Raw genomic sequence first — 19963 nt, 5'->3', positions numbered from 1 at the left:
TACCTAAAGACTATCACTTTAATAATTCTTGGTTTCTTTTTGTGTGTTCTTATAATGTATTTTATGTATTTATTTCATAATGCAATCAATATTGATCTACTCTATTGTTACAGTCATTCAACTGATTGATTGATTCAACACTCGCAAAACTTACAACCAATAATATGTTTTTGTCTGTTCGGTTATGATTTATCCAGTGCACATATTTGAACAAGTAACCCGTTGTCTAAAATTGCTTGCAAAAAAGTCCCCATGAATACCATTCATTTGAAAACTGTATCAATTATCTAGAAAATGTGTAACGTTTTAAAACATTCCATTGTATTCCATTTGGATATTTGTTTATTTTGATTTATACATCCGATACATCCGATAAAATCACGTATTGTAGGGAAAACATTCCGAATCTATTTTTCCAGGAGTACACAATGTCATGAGTATTTAAAAAGGTTTAAGAAGAAAAAAAAAGTGCTACACCATTACAATAGTATGTAAGTGTCATTTAGTATTACGAACCCCAAGTAGTTGAAAAACCAATGCGAACAGTTTGTATTACCTTTGCACTTCACGTACAAATTTCCCATCGTATTACATGTATTGATCGTCGCCATCACCCAAAAGCATAAGATCCGGGGTGGCTTCCTTAATTCGCAAACCACTACCTCTCCTTTAAAATAGAACAGCTTCAAACACTGTTCCATTTTCTTTGAGACAGGTCGAGCTACACGACAGGGCGACAGTTCGGTACGGTAATGAAAAGAAAGAAAATCCAACAGCTCTATTCACAAAGTGCACACAGAGCCATATGCACTGGTGCATTCACATATACACTGTTCACATAGCTACCTACATGCATGTGTTCTTTGACAGAAAAAAATGCCCAGGTTGAATGTATAGCAAATCTCGGAAAAGCTCCCTGCGCTAGCTGCAGCGCCCCGTGACAGCCACAGCACGACTCAATCCGGCACAATGCAATCCTCTCAATGGAAGCACAAATTCTGACATAAATCTTTGGCGTATCCGTTCGCTGTGGCACTTAGAGCGCTTTTTTCTTTTGCGGGTGTTCTTTTTTTGCATTTTGGTTCATATTGCTTCAACTCAATGCTCATCGCTGCTCATCGTCAAGCGACTGACGTTGCAGCTGGTCACGACGGTGAGCAGCAATGAGGATGTGCAGCTTTTGCCGAACCGCAGGACACAATCCGGCGCCGGTACACCCTTCGCCGCCAGATAGCAATGATTCGCTCGCTACATGTTGCACCGCGTATTTGTTTTTATTTTGAAATGCACGTTGTTAGCGACGTACGGCATTGTGCTCATTTTTGTACAGGTCCCTCTACCCTCGTGGCAGCGTGCGCGCCGAGTGGCCGCAAGGCGAAACCGCGGAATTTTCTGTCCCCATCAGCCATCGGCGCCGCTGCTGCTGCTGCTCGGCTTTCAATAGCGAACGTTTCATTAAACCGGGACCAGCACGGTTCGCAACCGGTGTGTTTTCGCCGATGATGCTTGAGAAGACTTGGTAGATGGAGGTCTTGTTATCACGTTAAGCCTTTCATATGGTCGATGGCAGTGCGCAGTACGTGAAAGAGGAAACACACCTGCATCACAGCGGCCGGTGCGAGCTTACCGTCATTCGACATCGACGATGACAAAACGATGCTTCGAGGTGCTTTGCTGGAGATGATGTAGAGTTGCAACAAGCAGAGAGACAAAAAAGTAGCACAGCACCTCAATGCATCAAAATCTGCAACATTCATCCATCGAGTAGGTTTGTGCGTGGATGGCGTGTCTTCTCGTTTGGGTGTCCTGTGTTTTTCAACCCATTCCTGCTCACAAGATTTGATTCCTTGCCACCACCGTCCCGCTGTGCGCTAGTTGCACATTTCGACCAACCCGTTCGGGCTGGTTTGGTGGCTCCGCGCTCCCAGTTTCGGCTTCTGATGGTGGTCAAAGTTTTTGGCTTTCTTGCGCAACCGGCACCAGCCACCACACTCGTTAAGATTGGTTCCCGGGCGCAACCAATAGCCCGCAACCCGCGCACATTGGCCACAAGCTTTGATGGCTGGAAATGAAATGGCAACCGCCACCATAGTTGAGTTGCGTTTTAATCAACGATTTGCTTCAGAAAAGCTTCCACTCGTTTGCGACGACTCTTGGCTCGACGGTAAAACACACACAAACATTAACACACACGCTTGTATTCCAGGAACTGGCATGGCAAGAGGGATATCTGTCGTCCGTGAACGGCACCAAACTGAACCGTTTTTCCGATGATGCAGCTGGGTTTTAGCAGCACGCGCGACATCACTTCCGCTGGGATACGCTACGATGATTTCGATTTCGGTTCGATGTTTGTCATGTTTGCCGGTCAGTGTGCGGCGGTGTCGTTTTTTTTCTTCTTTCTCTTCTTTCACTTCACTATGCAAAACGGTCTCGCGGGCAACAATTCGTTTGATTGAAATCTAAGGCCGGAATCGAAAACCACAAATCCTTCATCGCAATGTATTTGGCTGCAATGCGAGCTTTTCGCTCACTGTCGTTCTGCCTCTGTGTATGCCTTGCTTGTATTTCAGTATACATTATCGGGCGGTGAATGTGGTTGTTCGTAATTGAATCTAATCATTTATGACAGTTTGTGGTGCTTCGAGGGACTGATGTCATATTATTGAGACATCTGTGCAGTTTTCATTCCACCACAAGACCGTTGGTGAATGAAAAGTCGGTATACTAAACAGTTTAATTAATCTGAAATACTCATACCACCATCATTGTGTAACAAATGAACGAAATTGAAATGAAAATTAACAAATGACAATTTCAAAATGAAATTATTTAACTCATGCTTTTAACAATGTATGCTGTTTATAAGTCAAACTTTATCCATATCCGATGTTTAATTGAGGAACAAAAGAATTTTGAAATTGAAAAAGGTCTATTATTTGTTAAACACTATGTTTTCAAAAATGCTCTGTTTTTATAATTCGAATATATTTAAACTAACTGACACTTAAAAACGGACGTTATGTCTTTTCTATTTTAATTATTTGTCAGGTTTTTTATTCACTTTTAAGATATGTTTCAAGTTCGGAAAAAATATCATGCAGTTTGTTGTTTGTATAGCTGCTAACTAGTTTCTGAGTTTTTGAACATGATGAAGATAACTCTCAAACAACCCAGGAATCACTGGTTTTCCTTGTACGAAGATTGCTACAAAATTATTACTTTTTATTTCAAAACAATGCAAAGAGAGAGAGAGAAAAATAAGAACCACGTTGGTGTGCTTGAAAAATGGCAGATAAAAGAGCCAAATATTACAATGGACGAGCTTAGCGATCATTTGTGCGATGAGTATAGGTGGGCTAGGGAAAGGAAGAACAAACAAAACGCGAGTTTCCTTACTTCGGTACGTGAGAGTGCATTGTGCGCTGGCCACCACTGTTTGTCGATGTGCTTCCCGCGGGATAGCAAACGGGTGGCAAAGCGGTGGAGGTGTAGAAAATGAAGCAGCACAGCAACAAAAAGCCGAAAACAACATTCACTCCATGTTGCCTACTAATCGCGTGCTTCGCTGGGCCCATGGACGCTGGTTGGTATTTCGTTTGTGATTGAGTTGGTGTTTATTGTTATTCGCCCACTATGGAGAGGATGCCTCGGATACGAGTAAAAAAAAAAAAAAAACAAAACAAAACGCAAAAAGTCCCGGCTTGTGGGTGGGCAGGTAAACTGTAATTTTTGCACCATTCAGTACAATGCCACAATGGAGCGGCACACGGCATGTTTGCCTGGTGGTGTTATATTTTTCACACCAATCGCTGCTTAGCCAACGAGCTAGGGAGTGTTGCGCGATTTGTAATCATTACCATTATTACCGATTGCGGAAACGTACCTTTTGTGACGCTTAACACGATAGTTATTTATCCGGCCAGGCATGGTTTACTTAATCGTAAAATGGTTCCCGTTTTTGGTACGCTCTTTGTTTGCCGTGTACCATGGGGGCGTTTGCCAAAAAAGGTTATAAAAGCAGCGATTGGCGATGCAGCGTTAGGATCAGGACACTTTACGTGGTCGTGTCGTGGTTTGCGTGTTGGTTTGAATGAAGTTTCAACTCGTGAAAATGGTTTTAGTTGGAATGGTGAAATAGATTAACCCACGCTTGACATTGTTACAATTTGTTGGATTGTAACGAGAATCACATTCCCCTTCGTTGTAATGCTTCTATCCACCAACAGTTTTTCATTTATGTTTTTTGCTGCATTTTTAAATAATAAATTATCATCGTTATTTTAGTGTAAAATAATTGAACAAACCTTTTTAGTGCGATTTACAATGTCATGGGTTAATTTAACTGCTATTTGAAATTTATGTTAGGAGTTAATTATTAAACATAATTTAAACCAAAAGCGATTTGATAAAAGCTTGTAAAAATTTGGTGAGCAAAATTTTAGGATTTGTTACTAGTTTTTTATGAATACAATTTGGATCTTTAGGATAGAATACTGATAAGTTTATAAATCCAAATAAATGTCAACAGTTACAGCCTAATCACGGAACTCGAATGAAAAGTCGAACGTAAAGTTAAACAGAAAATTGAACATTTTGACCATACAGAAAATATTTTTATTGTTTTGCTGGTTGGATTGGGAAACATTTTCTAAAGGCGAACAAACTTTTATTGATTCCAAATGAATGGTGTTGTTCCAATATTTTGCCTTTCGAGTCGTAGCCAGCTGTTCCATTTGACTGGTGTTCGAGTCCCATAATCAAGCTGATAGTGTTTTAAATATTATCGTGGGCTATCGTAATTGTTTTGCGTCCAAAACATGGACGAGTTGACCGCATGCCCGTCATGGGTTCAAGACTCGAATGGACCGAGCCTTCATACTGACTTCATACTGACTATCCTGCTATGGGTAAATCAATAAGATACTAATATCCAAGACCTCTAGTGGTTCAAGCAGGCCTTACTCTAGTGGTCCAGACCGGGTGTTGTGCCAAAGAAGAAGAAGGTATATCGTGAAGCTATCAGTATTTATCCTTTAGTTTGCTTTACATTTTAAATTATGTTTATAGTCCTAATTTTTTTTTACATGTGTTTTATATTTTTTTTGTTAAAACATGCATTAAATCCCTTATTTTTGTGAATAATTTTATTTGTGTCCATAATTAGTTACCCTTGAGCCTTGATAGACAAAGCTATTACCCAACAAAATAAATTATAACACTTGTTTAAATGAAAATATAGAATCTCATTAAGTATAACTGTTTTCTCACTTACAGATTATGGTGCTTCAACATGCGACGACATTTAATCATTGAATATTGCATTAGCTTACCATTGAAAGACGTAATGAAAAGCATCATGTTCAACGCAGTTCGCAGAAATACAGCGACCCTAGTAATGCTAGTAACAGCATTGCATACAACAGCAATAAAATGGAATGGAAATGGAGTTGAAGGTTAACGTTAAATCTGAAAAATAATATTCTTAACAGAAATCTCGAGTGATTGAAAGTAACGTTTAAAAAAGTCTGTTTTGCATTTGTTACTTGAAAACGTTTGAACATATAAGAGCTAATCAACTTCACAATAGACTTCTGTGACTAAGCAACAGAAATGGTTGTGACAAAACAGGCTGATCATACTCGTGCCATCAGGCACCGTTGGCAAGCTGGCGAAGAGTGATTTGAAAATCGTGTGAATGTCTACCAAAGTGTGCTGGCTGATGAGAAAGTTTGGTTCGATTCAGTGAGTTTAAGCAAAGTTCAGTGCATTCGACGTGGAGGATGGAAGAGAGTGTGTTTTTTTCATCGAAAACTTTCACTACGACAAAAAGTATCACACAGTACCATGCTACTTCCGGGCTGTTCAAACCTTGCCGTATTGGTGAATTGAAGTGTGCAGGGCACTTTTTGCGCGCGGCTATTTTGGGTTATTTTTTTTATAGGTTTGCCTTTCTTTTGAAGTGATGTGTAATGTTACGGGTACTTCTTGGTGTTGCAAGAAAGCAGCGGAAGGTTGAGCCGGTGATACCGCCTCGGTTCAAAGTTATAAATTAGCTTCCATCCGGGCAAGTTGATCGATGAATTTGTGGCACAGCAGTGGAGCTTTGGCTAGAGAGTAAGCACCCGGTTACAGCAGCTGCAGCATCGAAATTACGTTTCATGTGCGACGTGGTGTCTGCAAAAGAGCGCAGAGCGAGTGCAAAAGAGAGTCTGGCAAGATTGTCGACAAACGGGGAGAAAACATTTCCTAAAAGCATTTTGAGGTACAACTTTTATGCGGCAGGTAACGAATGCTGGAGTTCAAACAGCTGCGACGTAACGGCACCATCTGCTTTAGATAAGCAGCCTCAGCAACACAAGTTGCAGCAGTCACAAAAAAGAATTCACCCCGCACACTCACACGGCATGGTTTGCACAGTTCCGAGTGCAGGACAAAGTTGAGGCAAAAGGAAACGAAAATAAACTTATACGGTTGTCATTATGGGGTCCTCAGCGTTGCTTCAGTTAGGTGGACTGTTGCTATTGTTCATCGTCCAGTACACTGCAAGTGTAAAAGATGGTAAGTAGTTATAATTAAGCATTAGTAAATAATTATGCTGACCAAAAACAAAAACCACACAATTTTAATCTTTGAATCTGTTGGAAAACCCATACCCATGCCAATGTTTGTCATGAGCGAATATTTTCATCTATTATGAATGTTTTAATGTTTGTATGTATGTAGCTATATATGGATGTAAATGAATGAGTTGTTCATTACATACATTATCAACGGCAAAGCAGCTCCATTGAGATTAGTGACTTATGGAAGCCTTGAGATAAAAGGACTGAAAATAATTATCTGTATTAATGCGGTAGTGTTTAAAAGCTAAACCGTAGTACTAGAGATATGCGCAAGTATCATAATTCACGTACACATATATGTATGCTAAACGATATGAATTATGTAATGTTCTGGCACGGTACAGCGAGTACTCGAATAGTAAAGTGAAGGCATCATGCACTGTACACTCTACAGAAAGAATGATTTAAGCCTGACCTTCAAGGTTGTAAATAACATACACCAGGCGTCTCCATAATCCTTGTTAACCTTAGTATAATGTACTAGGCGTCTCCATTATCAATATTAAACCTTAGTAAAATTCATTAAGCGTTTCCATAATTTAAAGCAGATCCGGATTATTAATTTGCATTGTATACTGTTACTCATATCGCTTAGTGGTTCAATACTAAGCATGGATTATTGATACTTGTAGGGAAATTTTATGTGATTAGACAAAATAAGAAGAACTGGTCATCGTTATTTTACATACAACTAGCTGGCCCGACAAACTAAATCATTCCAAAAAAACTAAAATATTCCATTATTGCTTTGTTACTTGGGATTGTTGTATCGTGCCCGTATCCCCTCAGGATCCGATCATCGAGTGTAAACCGCCAGGCACATCACACCAAGTGTCAAAGTGCCGTATACAACACAATAACAATCCTGCTCTTTGTATGGGAGTTAGAAAATCATTATTAAATTAAGTTTAGTGTAACATCTGGACGATTTTTTAATCTTAAAACCTATTCTCATACCACCATAAGGTGTGTGCGAAGTTTCGTTGAAAATGATCCAGCCGTTTCGGAGGTTGCTCGCAACAAACACCGTGACACGAGATTTTTATATATATAGATATAACCATATCTTTATTTCACCGTTGGACAGCCACTACAAGTGTGGCACCTTTGATGAAAGCTTGTTGGTTTATGCACGATGAAGAAGCCTGCAAACGTTGAATCAAACTGTTTTTTCTTATTATGTAATATTTTCCATTCATTTTTTGAAGATTAAAAAAAACATAATTTAAAACTGAGAAAATGGTGTCATGAATTACGAGATTTAATATGTTATGTGAACAGGAAGAAACTGTTTGCATTAGCTGTTTTAGTGATAAGAAAAAATACCAGATGTTCATCATTTTCACCTAGTTCAAAAGGGATGAGCATTTTATTGCAATACCGAAATTTTGACGATTATGCAGCAGAACTTATTTTCTTATTTCGTGCTGTTTTAGCGAGATCTTAGAAATGTGGCCACGAATCTACTATATTTTGATTGCTGCGTATAAGCAACCATGAATTTAATCCTACTAGTATCAGAAGTTACAAAACTAAACGATAAAATCACTTATAATAATTTTTGATTGAGTTGAAACAAAATAAAAAATAATAATTTTGACCAAATGCATCCCATAATATGCAGTTTTCTTAAACGTGACACTGTAGAACTTTCTGTTTACTTGATGCTAAAATGAAAATTCCTTTAAACTACAAACAGATGAAATTTATCAGCTAAATCTATGCGCCCGTACCAAAAATTGAACGCGTAAAAGATTGAGAATGTGATAAATAAGTTACTGTCAATATGTCACGATGAGGAAATGCACAATGAGAGAAAGAGAGAGAAGGCTGATATTATTACCAAACCGAACTGCTCTGCCGGAAGCCAAGCTAGCGTGGAGGCCAAAATGAATGGTAAATTATGACGAAGCGCCTTTATAAAAATGGCTTCCGTTTTGGTCCATTGCTTTATTAATTTATGGCTACGGTGGATGAACTTTTGTAGCCCGCTCAAGAATGGCGAGCCATAGCCCACCCAAGCCTCGGCACTCACGAGTGGTAGTGGGAGGGATTGTAGAGGGAGCCAAAGTAGTAATTTCATGGATTTAACTGGTGTGTCAGTGTGCTCGTTGAATGTTCGCAGGGTGACAGCAGACAGCAGCCCTGGAATGCCGTTGACTTGAGCCGCGCTTCTTCGCGTGCGCTGAAATCGATCGACCGAAGAGGAAGAAACGACGCAATGAAGCACCCTCGAAAATACAGTCCAAATGGTGGGTACATAAAATTGTAACGATAACAATTTGGGCTCGACTTATTTCGATTATAGGGCATCGTTGCAGCAGTCGTGCCATCGCGCCGAGTTCCATCGGGTGGGAGGATATGGATCACGACCTCTTGTCAGTGGCGTGATTTCCCTGAGCTTAGCGGGTGCATGTAGGGGGTGTATGGTTGATGATGATGGAAAATCAAATGGCTGGTCGCCCGTTAAATTTCAAGCAAGCAGTTGTCGGAGGAATTGCTTCGACGAAGAAGTTTCGTTGGGAATGGAAACGGCAAGCGGGTGAGTGTCGCAAATTTGGCAACATTTCGTGGTTTATGGTACATCAAGCGGAGTGATATTTGAAAACGTGAGCCTGAGGCTACCAGAGGGAGAGTAATTGAGATGGAAAGCGTATATCATGTTTAGGTTATGCTATGGCAAGCCTCACAAATGGAACGTACAATAAAAACAGACATAAGAAATCCATGTTACAAACATGCAAGCAAACATTGCATGGTTTGTTAGGCAAGGATAAAATCAACCTTCACCATCTAGTTTCAGACGATGCCTTTCATTCACATCGCAAAGCAATCCTTTACGTACCTTCTGCTCATGACATCTACCACGAATTGCTTTCAATTTACTTTATAATTCCACGAATCCGACGTCCGTTGTACTTTTCTAAATCAACTGTAAACGATTGATTTGACGTAACTCAAACAGTTCATGGAGTTTCGTCGGGCCTTACGACGATGTAAAGTAGACTAGTGCTGGTGCTCTTGTTTCCAACGAGCTTAGTAATTTATTGGACAGGCTTTTGCCCATCCGGATTAAAAGCACGCAGTTGACGCATTCGTTCGATATGAAGTTCCATCGTTTTCTATCAAATTTGCCTCATACAGTGCTCCTAACGGCACTGAAACTGCTAGAAAATGTCAAACCGAAATCTTCTTCACGTGTCGAGCGTTTCGGTAGCCGAGCGTATGATCCAGCTTCGGAACCATCCAGCTTGCATCCAGCGATAGCAGAGAACCATTTTGCCACACATGCATGTTTTATCATAAATCAATTTATTTGTATGAAAAGTTTTAATCTCATAATCTGATGATGGATGGAGCTAGTCTTGTCCTTCGTGTGTGTGTGCGCGCATGTGTGTTTGTGTGTATCCGTACTTGTGCCGGAGACATTACAAACCAATCCCTCTTTACTAGCGCTGCTAGTAAAAGAGGCAAGATTATTGATGCATTTCCAAGCAGACTAAGTGGTTTCCATCTCCACTCCCAAAGCTACTGGATTTCGTTTCGCAAAGGCCAAGTGAGGCCTTCGAAGAAGTAGTGCCACACGAGAGCGGGTTGAAATATTACATCGAAGCCAAACATCCTTCAAAGTGGAATCGGAACCGCAACAAAGGGCAAAACTATTTTCCCATCCCAGGACATAGGAGTAGGAGGGACTTATACGCTCCTGAGCCTGCTGCTGCTCGTATCGATTTTGTGGCAACAACAATCCCATAGCATCAAGGATAAGGCGTCCGGATGGTGCGAGTTTGCTGACACCATTGAACTAACTTCCTTTTGATAGAATTTACGATTTCCTTCCAGTACAGCCGGCGCTCTGTGTTGTTTTTTTTTTGGTTGCTGTTTTAGAGCAAAGCTGTGTTAAATTTCCGAGCAAACATGCAATTCCAGAAGGTGTCAAATTCATTTAAAATAGATGGTAGAAGAATGCCGTGCTTTGATATTTGATGAACCCATTTACCATGGTACTTTTAGTGTTTTTGGTGCGTGTCGAGATATCTTCAATGAATTGAGACACACTTCAGAAATGGACTCGTAGTGGTGAATTTATTGCATGCATGATTGTTGACCATGGAAATAGTTTCACCTTTGGTAGAAGGATGGAGTTTATCAGATTCTCTAAGTCTCGGGATATGGTGTAACATTGGGCGTTGGTTGTATGCTGAATAGTTAATTTTCTTGTAATGTTGCTTTATCCATGGTTTGATTCATGTCGTCATGTTGGAGTGCTTTCTCATGTAATTAGTTTTGGTCTTGAGTGCGTAGTGATGTACTTATTGTTTAGCTTGGTTTCGGGCAACGCACGGTTTGGTTGAGAGTTTCAAACACTACACGGATAGTCAAACAACGAGTTAAATTTAACTTAAAAAATAAGTATTGACTATTGCGCTAAACAACAATTTATCCAATCGATAAACTGAAATATTGTGATTGTAAGTAGTTTTACTGTCACTGGCATACATATCGAAAGAGCCAACTTTTCCAAATGTGTATAGGGTTACTACACTACTCACACTCGTACAAAGTAGAGCTCACCACATGCCCGTAGATGTGAAGCAAGTAATTGAAAGTGGACTGATTGTTCGGTACGACATGCTGTATGCAATTCATTCCTGCCAGACACATATTGATTATACGAATTCATTTACGTGCAATTTGCATTTCTTTTGTCCAGACGCTCCCCAGCTCACCGACACTCATTCAATTTAGTTCGGTGTTTTGATGCCGCTTGCCGCTTGGAATGCTGTCGACTGCATTTATCGGTACGCTTGAATGGGTGCATGTGTACTTCTATGTAGCTGGGAAGAGAAAGAGATTGTTAGGTTTATATAAAAAAATACGAACAACAATGACGGCGAAGGACGATAGTGTTTGAATTGTGGTACACATTGCAAGGGTGTTTTATAACACGTCTGTGTATGAAAAGGAGCAGCTAGGAACTGAAAAAGTCCTTATTGTTACATAGATAAATGTTGAAAAAATTAAGTTGCAAAAATATTCATGTTGTACATATATTTTTCATATTGCACATAAATAAAATAATCTTTATTTTATCATTATATCTTGAAAGTGAAAATAATTTAAACAAATGTTCATTAAACAATAAAAATACTAAAAAATCTATTCTTGATAGATTAGGCATAAAACATAGCTTTGCAGCAAAGTAAAAATCAGACTGATTTACTAACTTATTCAGAATTTGTTACGACCGTCGCAGCATCATAAACTGTTCACACAATTTAAGTCCGTAATGTGTCAAAACACAGGCCAAAGTATGTTCGTTAACCAATCTTGTTCCACTGCCGCCGCCACTAAAATTCATTCTTAAGCATAAAACATCGCTATCGAGCGAACCGCAAGGAAAGTTATACGCTTATTTATTCAGTTTATGCTGTTTCTGATTTGATTGTGTCTGTGTCGTGTCCCGCACTTCCGAGGCTCGCTTCTATCCCGGCCAAAGATGTGTGATTTAGTGTGGAGCTTAATGAAGGCAAAAGGAAAACTTTTCGCTCCGCCTCAGCCCAAGCCCGATCCCGATACTGTCAAAACTGCGTGCGCCAAACCCAACTGACCGTTTCCCGTCAGTTCGTCCTCCGTTTTAATCAGTGAAAGTTCGAGGGGTACCGAAAAGCAAATGGAACAAGCGAAGGAGTTGACTAGGCGGCAAACAGTCGTTGCGGTGGATCTTTCCTGTCTAGATTTGCTGTTGTTCAATTCAATTCCGTCACTTCATCCAGGCCCGTCATTCGTACCGCGCCACCAGCGCCGCTCGCTGACAGTTGGCTTAGTCAAACATTCGTTTTAATCTGCAATTAGCTTCACTTTCGGCAACCGACGACTCCATGTCGGCCGGAGCAGGCTGGGAACGTTTACGAGGAGCAGCACTGGTGTGCTTCATGTTTGTGCAGGAAGTGGTACAGGAAGCGAAATCGGAAGCCTTTGGTTTCCGTAGAGAAACTTTGTGCAGCAACCCAAACCGTCTGCGGGCGGATGAGGATTCGGGCGCGAGAAAATGATGGTACCCAACAAACCATCATTGTGGAAGTGAAAATTGGTACTTTTAAAGAATGCTGAAGTGTGAAAATGCTATACTTCTTTCCCTATCCCGTATCAGCACATTCTGTTGCAAAATGTATGTACACAATGTCGAGGTAAGACAGCATTGCTTCAAAAATTTACATAATTGGGAAGTAATGCAGTTGAATGATGTATTTATTCTGGAAAAACTTTCTTTACAATGCTAAATTAACTAGCAATTGTTAGCATTTTAGAGCAGAGCTGTAGTATCTATAATCAGCAACTGTATCATTTGTATATAACATGCCGATAGTAAGCCAAATCTCGAATGGATGCAATCAACAAATTAATAACCAAATCCAAAGAGTCTTATGCTGACCTACTCTGACCACAACTATTCACCAATAGCATTTATTTGAAAACAAATTTTTCGTTACATATTTCAAGGTTCTAAATGTCGTGGAACATTGTTTCGGACAATACTTACCTTCAATCTTAGCTTTAGCCAACAAAAATATCTGAATCGAAAAACAGAGGCTAAAACTGACCGTACCTAATGAATGACGCTTAATTTGTCCCGGAAGCTTCTACAAATACCATCGTAGGTAGTAGTTTTCACCGTGCTGATTTAATTAGAAGCCGCCCCGTTTCGTACTGCTTCGATCCAATCCAGTTTGGTTCTATCAGGCATTTCGCCACCACCGACGTACCCGGATCGCGCCGGACGAGCATTAAACCGCAGGCAATTAGGGCAAACTTTTCGTCGCATATCTCGCGTCGACAGTGTCGGTCCGGGCGATGGCGATCCGCCCGTTGGTCCGGGGAAGATCATTCATCTTTGCCCCGGCGCGACTTTCTCGGCTCGGTGTAATCCATCATGGGGCGCTCTTGCCTCCACTAACCCACGAGCCGAGCAGTGCGGGAGTGTCAAACGTTGCGTTGACGGACATACCCAATCTCACCGCTGAGCGCCGGCAAACGAGGAACCTCATTACGTTAATTACACCCGAAGAACTGTTACCGGTCCGGTGGTGTGGGGGTTTTGGCCGACCATTCCAGCGACGTACCGGACACGGGTACGTTGAAATGTTCATCACCATCAATCATATTTCGTAATTCTGTCACAAGCTCCAACACTCTGCCCGGACCACTACCAGCGGTGACACGCGCACGCACGCACGCACGCACTCCCCGTACCTTTACTGTCAGTGAAATCAGGCCAGGTCAGAGTCGCGATCGCTTGTTGCGTCTATCAGCAAAAAGTGACACACAGCGAGACAAGGAAAGGTAAAGGCGACACAGCAACAGGAAATGCCAAAACAAAATCCCATCGGTTTCGGACATCGTACTTGCAACGGGATCCTGGCCAACGCCGAAACCTTCGTCAAAAGTCATCTGACATTATCTTATTGGGGCGTAGGTATGAGATCGAAACGATAGCGACCTCCTTGGTGCAGTTGGACGGGGAACACGGAAACACAGACACATTTGCATAGGGAAAAGTTTGCCTGTATATTGTACACCCCCAATTGTACGTCGCGGTCGTAGCAGAGCAGCAAAAATCGGACACAATTGCTAGCCATTTCTTCAGAGGGGGAAGACATTTGAGAACGACTTTACTCCCCCGAGAGCTGGACGATGGCGTAACGACCATTTATGTACCTTCTCTACTCAACAACAAAAAAAGGTCTCTCTTTCGCTGTCATAAAGCATCACACAACTAGCAGAGAAAGAAAAAGCACATCAACCGTCAACCGGAACCCGGCCCGTTTGCCATAAACATTGTTCAAAAACCCAGGGTCTTATCACGAAAACTCTCCAACAGTTGAGGGACGAAGCTTGAGGTTGGACGAGCCAAATTTATGCACTCAAGTCTTGCCTCCCAGTTGAACGAGCTTTCGGGAGCTGGAAAATTTGAAAAATTCAACCCCCATTTCCTGCCTGCAGCCCATCCCAATTGGCATACCTTTTTTAACGAGCCTTCTCCGAGGGCTGACCAACCATTTCCGCTCGGCCCGACCTCCGGGGCCCAGAGAGCCATTTGCCAAGAGGCGCACAATTATACGGCATAATAAACTAAACAATGCTATGCAAATTTCTACAAATTCAATTAAAACAACGGCTTCATAATGCATGAAGTGAGAGGAGGACTAGGAGCGAAACGAGAGTGTCCCTTCATGTTGCCAGAGTGACGAAGGACTAGCTGGACACAAAGGGAAAGTAGCTATCATTCCCGGCCGAGGCTTCCGACCGCTTCTTCGGGACGCTCTCTGTCCGCTCTCCTTGAAGCAAGAGTCGAATGTTGCTACGAGACAGCATCTCGTTTTGCAACTACACCCAGTCCAAGAGATTGCCACTGGGATGAAGTGTTCCAGTGCCGAGTGTGCTCTGATCAAACTTCTGGCCCTGGACCGGTGCCGGCTCGATACGGTTGCTGTTGTTTGCAGCCTGCAAAACGTTCTCTCGCCCGAGAGCAAATGCAGAGGAAAAAAAGATTTAAATATTTTAGCATAACATTTGAATACACAAACGTTTGCACCATCGAACATGAGCGTCGGTGTCCAATCGTGCCCGCTTGGGGTCCCCCAGCGTAGGTGCCGCTTCCTCGTCTGGGCTGTGGAGGAAGATGTTAAGCTTCCTAAATTTGTTTCCAGCAAGATTGGAATCGGGAGGTCAGGGCTGCCCCTCGTCATCTACAGTGACTTGCGCACAGATCAGCTTTACCGGGCCAACCGGGGCCAGTCGGCTAGACGAGTTGCATTGGAATCATTGCTCCACAATGCCGCCCGCTAGGGAAAGTGCGCTCGCTGTGCAGAAGTGAGCCTGCGATTCACTTTTCGACACTTTGCCACGCTGCACCGAGGACCGTGCGCTGTTGCCGCTCGGAGTGCATCCGAAAATAGTAATAATGTATTCGTTATTCAGGGCGGAAAATGTTCTGCTCATACACCCGGCGGCTCTCCAGCACCCCGAGGTTTTGGCCCAGTTTGTGCCCAATGTTTTTGTGCCAGAGTGCGCTGGGGGTGGAGGCTTGCGCCGACAGCACGACACAACACTGCGGTCGGTTTGCAATGGAGCTGGTGCGGTGATGCATAATCGTGTAGCGGGGAGGAAAAGACGTATGGCTTCACGGGATCGCTCGCACGGAGGGTCGTGTTCCTTTTGCACAAAACGATTCCAAAAACAAGGGGGCCCCGGCGTCGACTGCCAGAAGATACGCCTGCAACCAATCCTGTCAACTTCCTGACAATTTCCCATTTCCGGTGGGTAACCGCTCAGGACCTCGGCTTTTCAAATGGCATCGGCCCAGCGCAACCAGGGCACCCGAATGGGGACGGCAAATGCTCGGCTCGGCGCTGCTGAAAATGGTTCGTTCCTTCTCGCATATTCTCCACGATTGCATTATGAAAGCAATAGTTTAGTTTCAATTTCCATTTCACAGACGTAAGTGTACGGCTGGGAGCGATTCTGACGAGAAAGTGTACTGCACGTTCCGGACGTATTGATTTGAACTAATACGGAGCATACACACACAGCCTCATAAACACACCCAGTGAACTATAAAGTGGCCTTTCAAACAAGTCGTGATTGAATGCTTTTATATTTCCTGTGTGACTTTGCAGTAAGTCAAAGGAATGAGAAGTTAATGTCAACACAAAGTTATCTATGTTTCTGCTTAATTTCATTCCAATCTCCACGTTTACCCAGAAACCTCTTGTGATAGCATATCGATTCTCAAGAATGGGCTTGCATCTTATTTTATAAACAGGTGGTCTGATTGTTTGTAATTAAATTCTGATAACGTTGCAACAAAGAAGAACGGTCGTCTATTTTTCCAGATCAATGGCCAAATTATATCACTATTTACACATACAAACAAATGGAAGAAGTCCAGAAAGTCCTTCGGAGAAAGAAAACATGCTCCTGTCCACATTCCGTAACATCGCTCAGGTTTCCATTGCTAAGAATTCCGGGTATGATGTTTTGGTGGACTGCAGGATGTGTTCTGGTTAGGTCTTCTCGGAATGTAAAATATTTATTGTAAGCATTTTGAACATAGCTCAACAAAACTCTCGAAATCGACGTCTTTTAGTATGATTGGCATTACAAGTATGCTGCAATTAGAAAGAATCGAAGGGTAGAGTACATTATTGAAAGTGTGCCAGTCGTGTTTATTTGTGATTGTATCAGAACAGAAACACAAATTGATATACAAAATCGTTCGTCCAATCCACTAGTTTAAATATGAATAAAGCAATAAGAAATATATCATTTGAATGAATTATTAAGATAAGGGAATATGGCACTTAATAGACTAGATAAGACTTATAGTTCTGATATCTAAAGAAAAAAAAATTGACATCCAAAGCTATAAAACACTGAAACATGAAACACTGATGAAACAATGCTAGGTCGATATGAAAATACGTCTTTTAAATACCAGAAATAGAATACAGTGGAACCCCTCACAACCTTCATCTCTTATAACGAGTTTTTCGTGTAGCGAGCAAATCTAAATGCTCTACAAATACCTGGTAGAGGTATTAACGCTTAACGAGCAATTTTACTTTTATTTCCGACAAGAAATCGTGATCATTTCGAGAGTTTCAATACTAAAAATCGTTAAATATCATTTTATTTCTAAAAGAGGCAGATTTAAGTGTGGAGAAAAAGTGTAAGGCAGGTGACACATTAACACGCACTGCCAGTCCAAAAATCATAAATTCATAAAAAAATCTAAAAAAGCCGGGGTGGGCTATAGTCACGTCTGAGAGTTTTACTGCGCTTATCGACAGGTGGAGTAAATAAGGTAGTGTCACAAGTTTAATTGCTTCATTTTCTTCCTTCTTATTTTACAATATTGGAGACTCTGGTCGGCTTCGGTCGTGTGTTTCACATATGTGAGGTGTATTAATGAGTGTGTTCTTGCATACATTCTTGATCTACTTGCTGATAAAGGCGAGAATTTTGATATTAATAATTGATCAATGCATTATTGTTGCCATTTGGAGGTATTTGGAGGTATGGTTGTGATGCATATAGTCTCTATATACTTACAGTTTACTTGGTTTGGAACCAATTTTTTCACTTTTCATACAAATTGTATGACAAAGAGCCTCCCGCTTAACAATAATCTTCTTCTTCTTCTTCTTTGGCTTAACAACCGTTGTCGGTCAAGGCCTGCCTTGTACCACTACTTGTGGGGTTGGCTTTCAGTAACTTATGGATAACCCCCCTATAGCAGGATAGTGAGTCCTACGTATGGCGGCACGGTCTATTTGGGGCTTGAACCCACGATGGACATGTTGTTAAGTCGTACGAGTTGATGACTGTACTATGAGACCGGCCAACGACCGGCATAACGATAATAATATATTTAATAAATTGCATGAACACACCTGAATCAAGATATCTAACGAGAAAGGAAGAAAGCAAAGCAAAAGAAAGGAGTATACGGAAAATAGTGATCCATTACATACGACTGCAGTAGTATTACGTGAATTGACCATATACATATATGGTCATCATCTCAAAAATCATCTTTTTTGTATGATTATTTTAATATAAATGGACCTCAACAACCTGATAGCAAGTCATTATTGTAGTCTGAATTCATTCTTTCATGTCTGTTATTTTAACATTTCAAAGTGTACTAAAAAAGTAGCAACGTGTTAGGAGTTTAAGTTAGGATAAACTTAAGGATTAATATTTAGACAAAATTTGGTTGTAGTTTTGTTTAACTCATATATTAACTCTTTTTTATTCTTCTTGAATTAAATCTAGACAAAAGAACAAAATATTGTTTCAATGAAAAATTATTACCGTTTAAAACAAACCAAAAAAACCATACTACTTCAACTCAAAGTCAAAATGACTAAAAGCGCTGAAAAGGTAAGATAATCAAAAAAACAATTTCTTTGGATAACGATAAAACATAGCTTCTATGCAGAAGCGATGACGATTTACAGCCGGGAGCAAATACAAAATTCTTGTTTTTTTTCTTCTCTTACGCAGTCGACCGAAAATGCCTTCTTCGGATTCTACTCTTTGTCTTTTAAAATTTCTCCGACAAACTGAATCAGGTTACGGGAAGAGTTTAAAAGGAAAAAGTCAAATGAAGAATTTTCATTCCCTATTACTCGGGTGTGAGGCAAAAAAAACAACATTTAGGTAGATAACGGTTTTGCATTGCTGAAGTCCTGTTTTTCGTCCTTCTCAGTCTTTCCCTACCCGTAAAGTAAACAAACCGGACAGCTTGCACCTCCGACTCGCGTTCAGCATCATCACCACCATCTTTCCTCATTGGATACAGGATGGCCGAAAAGAAAAGCAGAACGCCTAAGCATCACACACACATACACATACACACTAACACGGAATTTTACTGTCCCTAGCTTCCTTGCCTGTCCGGATTTCGAGGTAACATTATACACATCGATGGTCTTTACTTTGTTCTTCCATTATGCTGCTCTTTCGGGGCAACCGACCATACCGTTGGGACAATCTTTTTCACTGCCTTTCGTTTGCTTTGCACTGAAGCGTAGCGTCGACAGGGCGAGGCCGTACTGTGCGTTGAACGAGGTAGCAGATGGAGTCGGGTGGTTTGTGTGTGGCGATGTGAGAACGCGAGGTTGGGGAAGATAAAGAAAAACAGGAAAAATTCCCAAAAGACGCCAACGGTGGTGAAGGGTGCCATCGAGCCGAAAAGCCGAACCCGCGATGCGCTGGGTGGTAGGATGGTAGGACGTTCGGAACATTTTGATAACTCAGCCCCACGGATGGAGACGCCCGGTAGCCCGTGAAGAAAAGTTTGAAGAACATGGCGGCCTGACCGAGAAATGGGCACCAAATGAGCTCCTTGCCAACTCGGCTCGGATCGTTTACAAAAAAAAAACAAGAAGAAAAGAAGAATTTTGAAGAGCACAGAGATGAAAATGCGTCGCCATTAACTGGCGGAAAACAAGAAAAGCATCGAGCATATTTTCGGTGGGAAATTGGGTCTCGCGTTTCCAAGCTTCAAGGAAAGGCATCGATAGAGCAAGGGAAGATGAGAAGAGAAAAGCTGCAGAGCGGGTGCGAAAGAAAACATCATAACTGTGAGCTGGAAACTGAGCTGCGAGTCTTTGAAGACATAGGAGTGATGGAGTTTTCGTGCTCTCCTTGTGGAAGGTCTTAACTTACCGTAGAAGATCGGTAACTAGATGATAGACTTTCCTAGAATAACGCTTGAAAGCACCGCAAACACTGTAGATGTGGTACATAGACAGAACGCGTTTGTA

The 19963-nt window shown here is 41.5% G+C and overlaps 1 protein-coding gene across 12 annotated transcripts in view; it reads left to right on the top strand.

The window, feature by feature from the left end:
• LOC1274072 (neural cell adhesion molecule 1) overlaps window positions 1-19963 on the top strand; it is a 136066-nt gene that overhangs the window by 45864 nt on the left and 70239 nt on the right. For all 12 annotated transcript variants that reach the window (XM_061641712.1, XM_061641722.1, XM_061641719.1 and 9 more), the window contains one exon: window positions 5278-6561. In XM_061641712.1, coding sequence (XP_061497696.1) covers window positions 6483-6561 — 79 coding nt within the window. In that variant the 5' untranslated portion in view covers window positions 5278-6482. The remainder of the gene's footprint in view (window positions 1-5277; window positions 6562-19963) is intronic.

Source organism: Anopheles gambiae, chromosome 2 (genome assembly GCF_943734735.2).
Source record: "Anopheles gambiae chromosome 2, idAnoGambNW_F1_1, whole genome shotgun sequence".
In the NCBI taxonomy this organism is placed as follows: Eukaryota; Metazoa; Arthropoda; class Insecta; order Diptera; family Culicidae; genus Anopheles; species Anopheles gambiae.
This window is presented reverse-complemented; position numbering and strand designations above follow the sequence as displayed.